The sequence below is a fragment of the Halichondria panicea genome, chromosome 12 (assembly GCF_963675165.1).
Source record: "Halichondria panicea chromosome 12, odHalPani1.1, whole genome shotgun sequence".
Taxonomy (NCBI): domain Eukaryota; kingdom Metazoa; phylum Porifera; class Demospongiae; order Suberitida; family Halichondriidae; genus Halichondria; species Halichondria panicea.
Window position 1 is genome coordinate 4,273,012 of NC_087388.1, and position 12,083 is coordinate 4,285,094.

General features: G+C 39.2%; 3 protein-coding genes and 2 long non-coding RNA genes across 6 annotated transcripts; 3 read left to right on the plus strand and 2 right to left on the minus strand.

Annotated features, from left to right (window-relative positions):
- Positions 1 to 147: 147 nt before the first annotated feature.
- On the plus strand, positions 148 to 1,099 carry LOC135345183 (uncharacterized). The gene is made up of 3 exons (XR_010397658.1): positions 148 to 354; positions 696 to 751; positions 808 to 1,099. It is a non-coding gene; the product is annotated as an uncharacterized LOC135345183 (long non-coding RNA).
- A 599-nt stretch (positions 1,100 to 1,698) lies between these two features.
- Positions 1,699 to 4,506, plus strand: LOC135345181 (uncharacterized). Of its 2 annotated transcripts, none has more exons than XM_064542546.1 (5): positions 1,699 to 1,865; positions 2,492 to 2,584; positions 2,650 to 2,734; positions 3,003 to 3,142; positions 4,274 to 4,506. In XM_064542546.1, the coding sequence occupies exons 1-5, from the start codon at positions 1,740 to 1,742 to the stop codon at positions 4,319 to 4,321; spliced, it is 492 nt and encodes a 163-aa protein (XP_064398616.1). In that variant the 5' UTR covers positions 1,699 to 1,739; the 3' UTR covers positions 4,322 to 4,506. The 2 variants fall into 2 exon arrangements, with proteins under 2 accessions (XP_064398616.1, XP_064398615.1); XM_064542545.1 differs by having other exon boundaries at positions 3,003 to 3,141; positions 4,270 to 4,506.
- A 222-nt stretch (positions 4,507 to 4,728) lies between these two features.
- On the minus strand, positions 4,729 to 7,690 carry LOC135345185 (uncharacterized). Its single transcript, XM_064542547.1, has 2 exons — positions 7,319 to 7,690; positions 4,729 to 6,486 (listed from the first exon to the last, which is right to left on the minus strand). Exons 1-2 carry the CDS (start codon positions 7,632 to 7,634, stop codon positions 5,402 to 5,404), a joined length of 1,401 nt encoding a protein of 466 aa, XP_064398617.1. The 5' UTR covers positions 7,635 to 7,690; the 3' UTR covers positions 4,729 to 5,401.
- A 69-nt stretch (positions 7,691 to 7,759) lies between these two features.
- On the plus strand, positions 7,760 to 10,079 carry LOC135344840 (uncharacterized). The gene is made up of 3 exons (XM_064542125.1): positions 7,760 to 8,371; positions 8,963 to 9,004; positions 9,935 to 10,079. Exons 1-3 carry the CDS (start codon positions 7,801 to 7,803, stop codon positions 9,979 to 9,981), a joined length of 660 nt encoding a protein of 219 aa, XP_064398195.1. The 5' UTR covers positions 7,760 to 7,800; the 3' UTR covers positions 9,982 to 10,079.
- Positions 10,080 to 11,087: 1,008 nt separating this feature from the next.
- Positions 11,088 to 12,061, minus strand: LOC135344973 (uncharacterized). The gene is made up of 2 exons (XR_010397599.1): positions 11,924 to 12,061; positions 11,088 to 11,379 (listed from the first exon to the last, which is right to left on the minus strand). It is a non-coding gene; the product is annotated as an uncharacterized LOC135344973 (long non-coding RNA).
- Positions 12,062 to 12,083: the final 22 nt, after the last annotated feature.

The window sequence follows — 12,083 nt, forward strand, 5'->3', positions numbered from 1 at the left end:
TGTACTGGTAAAGGGTCGTTCGAGAATAACAAGCACATCTGCACACACTTTGTAGTGAAGTTCATTCCAAACTCTTTACCTACTTGTAGTCTCTGGAATCAACCACACCTTCTAGACATGTATAAACAAAACAAAGGACTGCAGTTTATACCATAGATAGAAGAGGGAGGGATTGGAAACGAACGACAATTTCAATGATATCCGTTGAAACACTCCTTGTCTTGTTACGTAATCACGTTCTGGCGGGATTGTAACAAAGATTTTCTCTGACTCAGTTCTTGCAGACGTTGTTAGAGTCTAACTTAGACTTCTGGGTTAGGCCAGATGTCCGTGGCTTAACTGTATTCATACCTGGTAAGTTAGAAACTTACTTCAGTAGAGTTGAAGCAGAATAATAGGCCAGTTTTGTAGGGTAAGGTGATAGTCAAAATTATGTCTCCCTCTAGCACATATGTAAAGCTGATTTGCAGTTTGTACCTGTGTCAAACTGTATACTTGGGTCCTAGTGCTTTGCGTAAGTATTACTTTTTGAATGATACAAGTGAAACTTTTGTACTATATCAATAAATAAAGTATTTCAGGAGTGTTTTTTGTCTCCTTTTTTCATCTCTAAAAAGGGCTAGTTGAATATATTCTGCTAATATACTGTTAGAGGAGTATTTGAAGTTTTGCATTGTCTTTGTTTGCACTTACAGAAATGCCGTGAAAATTTTGAATCGTCATTCACAAAAGAATGAATTTAGGATTACTGGTAAGCATGCTATACTGATTATTGCCCACACTATACTTTTATAACAATACCTGCAGTGAGGTCATTTGTGGAGATGGTTAGATATCTGTTCACAATACCTGGAGTCATCAGCAACAGGTTGTGCCAGGACCCCGTTAAATTGGCCAACAAAGACAGAGGGGTAAATCCAACGAGAACCCGAATGTTAGTGAATTTGCTAAGAACACAGGCTCTTCGGGTGATCAACAGCACATGTGCAACAATTAGAGGCAACTGCTGAAAGACAATAGAAGACGACCATTGCAGCTAGGTGATGAGAATAACCCCTTCCCAAAAGAAGGCAGCATAATGTATAGAGAAATCAATTGTTCACATGTTAATTCAATCACATTCACATGTTCAATTCTTAACTGATAAATAATTGTTCAATTCTATAAATTTAACTGTGCATGATAATTAAATGATGCTGCAGAGTGTCACGACTTCAATTCTGAGTAGAATTTCAGCCCGAACCATCACACTATGTTCAGAACCCTCCAACGAAATTAACTATCAACGCAGAAGCTGTGTTGAGGGCAACTGCTTCCTCTGGTGATGAAGCTTTGAATCTATGTACTCTCTGTCAAAACAGTCATAAAAGCTTCCTTAAACCTACCTGCATTTACATGAAAAGGAAAGAAAGTAAATGGAAAGTAATTAATTATTATTTATTATTAACAAACAGTTCAACATCACTTACTCTGAAATGGAGCCGGAGCACTACTTTCCATTGTACAGTGCAAATGTAGACCTGAGCTAGAAAGCCATTCTTGAGAACTAGAAAGCCATATACTCGAAATCAGCTGGCTGGAACACAATTTTTATTTTGAGGAAGTATAAGTAGTGATCACTTCCCTCTTTGATCTATGCTTCCGGCAGACAAGGAGTGTTCGGCACACGTGATTCGTTTCCAATCCCTCCCTTTTCTATCTATGTTTATACTGAAAGCAGTGCCGCAGGTTGCTGTAAGATGTCAGGCCAGGATAGTTTGCAAGCTAATACTAACAGTAACCTCATGATCAAGGTATGCTTTCCTGAGGAGATGGGACCAGTCAAACCAGATGACCTGGATGTCTTTCTCAGGGCAGTGCAGGAGGTATCTGATCTGAATGAGGCCGGGTATAGACTGCAGTCTAGCATCTAGTTATCTTATATCTAGTGTACTATGTATTATTTAGCCTTTGCATGTATTATAGCCTTTGCTTGCAGATATTTCATAGCTAGATCTTAATACAATGTATATGTTAGCATCTATACCAGTGCATGCGTATTGAGGTGTTCGATGGTATATCTGTGCCTCCCGGCCTGAGGCTGCAACAAATTGCATTAATTAAAAATTGTGGTAAATATTTATAGTTGTAATCATTGGGTCTGGGTAAGCCTATTATTATGATACACATGCATGGGACTGGTGCCATATTTTGGAGCCTGTGTCTACTTTAGTTGGTGCTTTTAGCTAGCTGTATATATATCTCTATCTCTTTACACTTGGTATGCGTATATGCAACTATTTGTGTTTCCAACAAAGCTGCCCCTAGGCCTTTGTTGCATTAGACTAACCACATCCTTCAGCTAGTGCATGGTATCTGCATGTACATCAACATTGGCATTCTACTATAAGTCCCAGGCCATATTCTTATACTGAGAACCTTATTAGTTCACATTTTTCAAGTCTCTAATGGTACGACAAGCTTTATTACAATGTCATGCATGTCACTGCAGATCAAGATATTGAATTGTATTCAGTGCACGTTGGGAGCTAGAGTTCTTGGTGCACCTACTACAGGACAAGTAGATCAACCAGATAGTGCAGTGGTGAGTATAATATATCGAAACTAGCCTGTCCTAATGGACACTCTCTCTCACATGCACATGGACAGTCCCCCTCCTCTAACTCATCAGCTGTTTCTGTGAGTGCTGCTTTTGATCCACCCGGATACTACTGCAGAACTGCCGCTCCTTATCGTAAGTATAGTCAACATTAATATAGGTACTTCTGAGGTAGTAGAATTTGGCCACAGTTGACCCTCTTTGAGTTTTGCTTTGGGGCTTTTTCACTTATACGTATATACTATACAAGCCGGCAGTGGCGTAGGAAGGGGGGGCTTCAGGGGCCAGAGCCCCCTCCCCCCATTGATAAATTGCTTCCTATACGCCACTGAGTCAAGTCAGTATCTTTTCTAGCTGCAATGTTATTACAACACTCTCACAATTACTTTCTCACTGCATACAGACAGTACTGAAGGCAAAGACTCACTAAAACCCACAGTTATTGTTGAACTATTCTTTTCCTATGAAGTGAAACTACCCGATAAAGAGGTAACAGTGAGGGAAGTTACACAGACGCTGAAGAATACACTGCTACGTGGAAAGTAAGTTGTGCAATTCTCTATAATTATGCCTGCATGCTCGATCTGTTACACCCCAATACTACGTATAATATAGCACACCATGCAGTAACGTATATAATGTACTTCTGTACCATCAATAATAATAATTATTACTACAATTACATGTCATTGTGAAAGGATCGTGATCATTCACTAGCTGATGTCATAATTATAATTACGTACAAGTTACAAGTATACAGCTATAGACTCTCGCTATTCCGGCTCTCTGAAGTACGGCCACCTCGATACACCGGCCATTTAGTTTGTCACAGATTGCTAGCTAGATGTTTACAGCACAAAACTCACCCTGAAATGCGGCCACTCGCTATTCCGTATACTGGCCAGTTACTGACTGCCCCAAACTAGGTTTCAATGTACGTTTATTACAGACGGATATGACGTTTTGAGTGTGGTTTGGCAGATAAAATTGGTTCATTATCCATTCATTATCCTCGAGACAGAACCGCAAAATTAGTTATTAGATTCGAGGTAAGGTCGTTTTTTAGCCGCGGCTATATATTTTCTGAAATACAGCCACCTATACCGGCTATAAAACGATCTTACCTTGAATCTATTGACTAGTCTGTCTCAACGATAATTAAATAGAGAGCAGAATGATTCATAATGAATCATTCTGCTCTCTATTTAAGTGTAATACAATTTTATCTGCCAAACGACACACAAAACGCCATATCCGGCCATAATAAATTACATTGAAACCTAGTTTGCAAATTCGTTGACGTTGTAGCCACGCCTGACACGACAAATTAAAACGGCCAATTCGTTAAAAATAATAATGGCCTATACATGCATGTATATATTAGCCAAACAAAATAATACTCGCCAAATTTCCCGTTATACGTATATGCTATAGTCGTTATTAGCCTTGTAAATACCAGCATGTATACGGCATGCATGTGCAGCTCCACTGGTTAGGTGTCAGGCAAAATAGATCTTAATTATTTGCTCATGCAGGGGCTGAGTCTCCGTCAATTTATTGATACGTTAATTGATTCACCTTGAAACTAGTCCTGTATGAGTCTGCATTTTTACCCCTAAAAAACTAACTGTTTCTGAGACGTTACAAGATTTGTATTTCACATTCTGCAGGGCTGATGTGCAGGTCAATGCTGTCAGCTTTCTCATGTTTAAAAATAACTGAAGCTATGTGTCTACCATGCAATTCAAACAGCATAGTCGATTCTAGCTTGCTTTTATGTTGTACGTTGCTTTTAATAGCACAACAACTTTAACATAGCTTCAATTGTTTTATAGAATTTGTAGTTCTGTTTCCACCCGTCAATTCCGTATGTATAGTTTTAGTTATATAGATTGCGTATCATGTGAGGGAATCTATATATATACGTACAAGTCAGTTAGCCTCAATTAGTAGCTCAATTTAATTGCGAGGTTGGTCCAACTATTGTGGACTTAGCTATAGATCTAGCTACAAGCACATGGTTGAATTCATGGTCATCAAATGAAAACATTTGCAAGACATGCCCAAAATTAATGTCGATCATATAATTATAACAACCTGATTGCTATAGACTACAAAATATGCACCCATAACATAAATTAATTGTAGATCGGAGTAGACTCATAAATATACAAAATAAATAATGTAATCCAACAAACATAATCATAATTCAGTCCCAACGATGAGTGCATGTACAAAATAATAGTCATAATTATAAAACATATTGATAAGTGAGGGCAGAAACATTTGGTTACCGTATTAGTAGAATATTTTGCTGGTGAAAAACCTTTGCGAATGAGCCAAATCAGCAGAAAATTTGACTCTTTGCGATCTAACTATTGCATTCTGGCAAGAATCGTGTGTAATAATTTAGGTTTTGCGGATTTTATTGTTGCGAATTGATCAATCATCGCAAAGTTCGTATGTTTTATGCTCGCAAAACATTCTAGTAATACGGTAAAAAGTAACACTGAAACCAAAAAAATTATGTGTTATGCAGACATAAACATACAACACACTCACAAAGACTATACAAAAGTTAAACAGTTATGGTGATCAATTGCAACATACATAAAAAAAAAGATATGAGAATGAAAATGGTACAGCGATGAGAGCTCTAGTAAGGGTAAATCGTAAAAGCTCTATGAGTGGAGCATAATTACACAGAATTAATTACAAGAGTAAAACATAAAACGTGTGGAAGTGATCACTCAGTTTAAATTTACAGACGTGAGAAACACTAAACAAACACACATAAAACACTCACTGAGACTTTGACAACTTCCATAAACACAAAACGGATATTACTGTCAACGCAACACTAACAATCACGATAACAGTCGCAGGTATCCCAATCGTAACACCTGCATGAGCAACACTCATAGCAGCACCTGATGTTACTTGGAGACCAGAGAAACCATGTGTGCCTTCCGACGGAGGTACAGCCTGGGCCAACACACACGGGAAGCCACCTGTGTTCAACATAGGCAGGTGACAGGGGGGGTCAGAAATAGTTCGTAGAGTGCAATTGACCCTCGTGAGATTAACTGTATCATATCGATATCGGTCCCCACGAACAAATACATCGAGATACGATATCAAATCGTAGGAGCCAAGCCCTATAGAGTAGTAGGCGTCTGCTTTAAAGTTGAAATCGAAAACACTTGCCAATGTAGGTGTATCTGTACTGACCATTGTACTGTTGCAGTACACAGCATACTGAATGTGCTTCTTCCAGTGCTCCTCATCAGTTATGAAGTCTTGAAAATGTGTTTGGTTATCAAAAATACATACAATCACTTCACTACTCCTACCAAGAGGTGTCGACGCATTAATGGAAACAGATACATTTGAGTTTTGAGAAAAATACTGTTTCTCGTAGACACCAAACGACCGAGTGACGTTTGTGTAGCCATACCGCGAATCACTGACAGTTTCCCGATGCTTACGGACATCTTCACATTTTCCAGTATATAATCGAAGTTCCTGCACGGTAGAGTCATCTTGAGTCGAGCTAAATTCTTGTGCAAATAAATCCGAGTGACAAGAAGTGCCAATGTTGGGAACAAACAGGATACTATCGTTACTGAAGATATCCAGGCTAGTTGAGTAGTCCCTACATGGAGCTATGACAACAGGAACAGCAACACAGACAATAATGATCAAGAGTCCAACAAGAGTGCACAAAGAACATGTCGTACACAATTGGGGATGTGATTTGAGCCGATTTTGGAGTCTCTGAAACACAGACAGCTGTGGCACCGGACGTTGAAGCAATCTAGTATGTTCAGAAGGTTGGCAGAAAGGCACACCATTATTCTCCTCAGTGCACTGACCATGTGGATTACCTGCAAAGAGAATATTGAAATACAAATACTACAGGCCACTCATTACGACAAGGTACCAGTTAGGGATCTGTGTTAGTAGTTAAGTACACAAAATACATAAAGGTATTAAGTGACATACTATTACTAAGTTTGTATGATTATAGCACTCCTATTCCAATTACTTAGCAGAAGCCTTCTGCTATCAGATCGTAATTATTATATCATCAAAAAAAAGATTGCACAATCATGGCAAGGGCGTATAAAGAGAAGAGGGCATGTAACTACAATCTATCGTATTATAAATGGACGGGGCGTATTAGTAAAAATAGACAAGAATTTATTGCACGTGCATGCACTTCATACTCTAGACTAGCCTTTTTTTTAACTCTATTCCCTAGTGGGCGGTTGGCTAAACTATGGCATATCCTGCTGACTTATCGATAATATGACACATACATTATACATTGTGAGTTGCATGCCCTCTTCTCTTTATACGCCCTTGGTCATGGTATCTAAGAACATGTATACACACATGTAATAACTACAATAATCGTATGATGTACTATTAGTGACTGGAGAGTGTACAACAATTAATCCCGTATCACATCCGGTCCAGTAATTGCATGTTGTCATTGACAATTACCTGTTAAGTAATTGCATGCTGTCAATGACAACGTATTGTTTTTGAATAACGACCGCGGCTAAAGAAAACTGCAGAGAACTTCATCATACACGATCAGAAATCAATAGTCTGGTTACTCGTGCAATAAGAGTGCACCCTTAACTTTTTAGAGGGATATCTAGTATCACAATCCCATGGTACAAAAAGATACACTGAAGTATTTTCACTTACCCTCTGCCCCGGCCCCACTACGAGGCTCTGAGTTAGAATCCCGTTGTCCTGCACTCAGAAAATCTGGATGAGATGGCTGAGCTGTAGCTTGTGGTGTAGCCTCATTGATATGTAAAGTTGCTGGTGCTACCAATTGGGACTTCGTACAATCTGTTGTAGACAACTGCACACTTGCAGCCACTGATGCTGTTAGGTGAGGGGACTCTTCCTCAGATTCCAAGTAGGGAGAGTCATCAGTGGATGAATAGGATCTACCAGAAGGTGTATGTGTTAGTGATTTGAGCTCCTTTGGATCTTTTCCGTTCCTGGCAGCCATGACATGAGCAGCTTGAATATAATACCTCTTTAACAAAAAGTTGTTAATTATTAATTTTATTGCTGATTGGACACAATTTGGTAGGGACTTTCCCAGGGAAACCCTTGACCTCTGATATAGGCGTGGTGCCGCGTGCATGCACAAACTAGCTAGCTAGCTAGCCACAATGGCCAGCGATCTAGATCTAAATGGAATTCTCAACAAGATAGACCAGAATGCCTCTACTGATCAACTAGAGAAGCTGAAACTACTGGCAGCAGCTGTGGTCTCATTCAAGATCATTGAAGACCCATCGAAGATTACTGGTGATATCTATAGGGCTGTGTTCGATGTGTTTGTAGAGGAACCTAACGCAGTTACAGTGTTCAAGAGGCTACTAACAGGAGCTGGCTATGCTAGGAGACTTATTGAAGAACTAACACAATTCACTGTTGCATCCCAGCCGTCCCCAGACCTAGAAAAGCTTTATTTCTACGAACTTCTTGTCAAAGTTTCAGATCAAGTCGGAAATGGCGAGTACTTTCGGTATCTGAGGAACCGCATACCACGGAAATTGCTCGACATAAACCGTGATCGAATTTCAACTTGTGTACGATTGTTTCAAATCTTAGAGCAGAAGAGAATATTAGACCCATTAAAGGCGACAAGCTCTCTCACACAATTGGAGGGATGGCTCAAGGACATCAATAGAGATGATGTCGCTGAGATTGTGAGGAAGAGGATCGATGAAATTAGAGGTGAATGTTAATTTTAATGTTGTGCATTTTGAGGCCACATGTACTTATAAAACCTATATAGATCTACATGTATAATTATACCGTATAGCAGGTTATTTTCGTATGGTGAAAATTTTCGTATTTTGTATTGTAGGGTCGTTTCTAGTACTTGAAGCAGGGGGTGCTCGAAATTCCTAAAAAAGAAAGTCAACTGTTTTTTTGAGACCCTGTCGGTGTGTAACTGGCCAATGCTGATTGCGCGTACTCAATAGGGCGTGGTCATGACTAGTAACATTTGCGTAAGAGAATTCAAGACAACTGCTCAGTTAGCTAGACCAGTACTTATAGCTAGATTACTCTCATGGTTGTCTGGAAGGCCAGGGGGTGCTCAAGCCTCCAAAGCCCCTCGTTAGGCAGGCCACTGGTAGAGCATCATACGAAAATGAATTATATTCTGCCGCGATACGTTCAATGTCACTATCCTGAGCTGTACGAATATTTAAAATACGAAATTGGGCAGTTTATACAAAAATGTGCACCAATAAAACTTACCTGCTATACGATATGCATTATTACGTGTAATTCTAATCACGCATAAATTGTTCTCTGCAGAAAGGGAGCAACCGCAACAGGGTGGAATTCAACCTCTTAATGGTAAGTTCTACACTGCATGATGCATCGATCGGTGAATTATCGGTGGATTATATCCTGATTCCGCTGCGGTAGCTAATCTCAAAATCTTGAGGCTGGATACTCGGGACTGAGGAAGTGAAATCATTCTGTAGCTAAGCCTAAAGCATTACTGTATACTGTGTACATTTTTGCAATGTCGGCAGTGCGTGAGACAAAACTAAAGCACCGCGGGTGCTGATGCCTCGGTGGTGGCACCAAACATGAAGCAAAAAGTGGGAAATGATCGACTATAATCGTTGATGTCAAACGTTCAAAGTCTATGGCTGCATGAAACAGCTAAGCCCAGCTTTGCAGCTCTTCTGTCACTCTTGCAGCTACCAAATAGCTAGTACAGAGCTAGCTGCTAAGTAGAGTATAGAAACACTCTATGGACAAGTTTTGCTACGCACTGTTCTGAAAAGGCTACAATGGCATTCCAAGTAAGCAATCCTACCTATAATATAATAACTCGAGAACGAAACGCATTATTTTGCAAATCCACAAATTTCGATCCAAGAAAACGTAGCTAGAAGCCTATAGAAACTCTTACTTGCACTTCATTGATCCTTGAACAGCTGTAACACTCCACACACACACACACACACACACACACACACACACACACACACACACAACACACTACCGTATACCTCGCTTGCGCATGCGCACACCAAGGCATAAAAACTCATCATGAACAATTAAATATGCGGTTTGATCTTACTCAATAAAAAACACCCTTGTGATATTTTCTTATAGTCTTCAGCTAACATCATGCGATGGCAAAAGTGGTTAACAAACCATACACTAATAAGTGAAGCTGCTGCGAGCATAATTTACGTAGATTTATACGAAGATAGCAGTCTAAATGAAATCCTCAATCCTTACCTCTGTCTTTTTCCTTTTTTTTATCAGATGGAGATAGAGTCATACAACCAGTACAAGAAACAGAGACCATATAGGGCTATTTTGGTGTTATTGTGTGTTTTATGTTCATTAGTTATTGTTTAATATCTTACATATATTAATTGTCATACATTTTTTATTTTAGTCGATTCTCTGCCGTCCAAAGAGATAGTTCATTATACCCGACCCGTAGGTGTAATTGCAGATAACTCCATAGACGAAAATTAATGTATGGTGCTTCTGTGTCTCACAATGGTAAATAGTACACCAACATTCATGCAGCTATAGATCTACCACATATGATATTCATCGACTCAGAGCTAGGTCACCACGCCTATAATTATAGCCTAAGTGCTTGCATAGATCTATAAATTACATGGATATGAAACGCCTCCGTAAACAGACGTTTGGGCTGGGATGATGATAGCCTCGACCCCCGGCCGATCCGTCTCCAATTGAACGCTAGGTCGCCTACTAGGCCTGGTATTGATTGTATTTGGGCGTGATCTGGGCGTGGTTTTTTAATACATAAAACAAATTGACTCGTGGTACAACAAAAAATGAATCCTCCAACAGTGGTCTTCAACAACAGCCTCTGGGGCAGTATACAGCAGGAAATACTTCCCAGAAGACACTTCTTTGGCAGTGGTAACCAAATCTTTGTCGATTCCTTTATTGCTACTGAGGATGGCAGCAGAAACACCTCTATTGTTTAGACTCTTGATCTGGTCAATCATGAGTCTCATGATGAGAGATACAAGGGGAGAGACAATTAACAAGAACAACACTTTTGTCAACAGGAGGAGCCTTGGTCCTACCAGAGATACAAAAGAAACATGACACGGAGCTAAATTACTGTAACTTTTACGGGAGTAAAATGCCTCTACGTACACCTTTAGTATTACAGAAAAAAAGCAGGAAACAAAATGTAAAGAATCACTGCTTTTGTTTCCTGTTCCTGCCACGCCCAGATACAATCAATACCAGGCCGTATTTTTCAACTTCGTTCTATTAAAAAAAAATCGGCCTGGGACCGAGGCTAGGATGATGATTGCCTCGGATGTAACGGTCTAGTATACGAATTTTTCCAAATAAAAATGGCTACTGAAAGTGTGTCTCTAGTTGTTCCAGCTCTGAGAGCGTCTCAGACGACTTTTGAAAATTTCTGACAGAGAATGATGATGATGGAGGCTTTACAATAACAAGGATACACTTTACATGTGCATTCTGGGATTTAATATAGCACAAAATATTATTATTATTTAATTAATAACAAAAACTATGTGTCTAGATAGATTGGAAATGAATGAATCATGATAATGCTTGGCTATAATAGCTGATGTGGAGTAGAGGCTTTGACATAGACATGTGGACGTCACATTCTTGTGTCATTCTTTCGCCAGTCAATGAATGGTTCCTTCTTCTCGCGAGGCATTGTCTGAGGTGTAGTCTGGCTGCAAAAAATAAGCAAACAGTCAAGTATGACATTGTAACTACTATAATAATGAATAATAATTATGTAGCTATATTTCATAATCGAAAAATAATAAATAATCAACAACAATTCATTGAGAGCGTGAATTTTTAGTACATTTGAACTTGCTTTTTAGCCAAACTAAGACATGTGCATCAATAAAACTTAGTGGACCCGGTGAACATGCCCTTACTCTACGAAATAAAACTTAGTACAGACATTCAACAAATGTGGTTCAAGAAATCAACTGACACAAAGAAGGACACTTGAAAACACCTTCAACTGTTTGTAACCAGATAGTTAAAAGCATACACAAGGTCAAAAGTAAGTGGACCCAGTACCTATACCTACTGGCTAACTACTACACAAAAAATAAACACAGTAATTCTTTTCAAACAGCAGATCAACTAACACAAAGTTATTAAAAGAGTGAATATAGCCATTTTCAGCTCCACAAATCAGCTACAACGCTCTAACTGGAACAATCATAACTAAAACTTAGAACAATCATAACTAAAACTTACTTTACAGACCTAGTTAAAGCCAATCATAGTGGTATCACTTCAGCTTTCAATCGTAGACTCTTGTGACAACAGATTCTTTGCTTGCCAGTAGCTCTTCATTTTCTGGTACATGTACATGTAGCTGTGAGACAATCCTCCTCCCAGCAAAACTCCGGATACT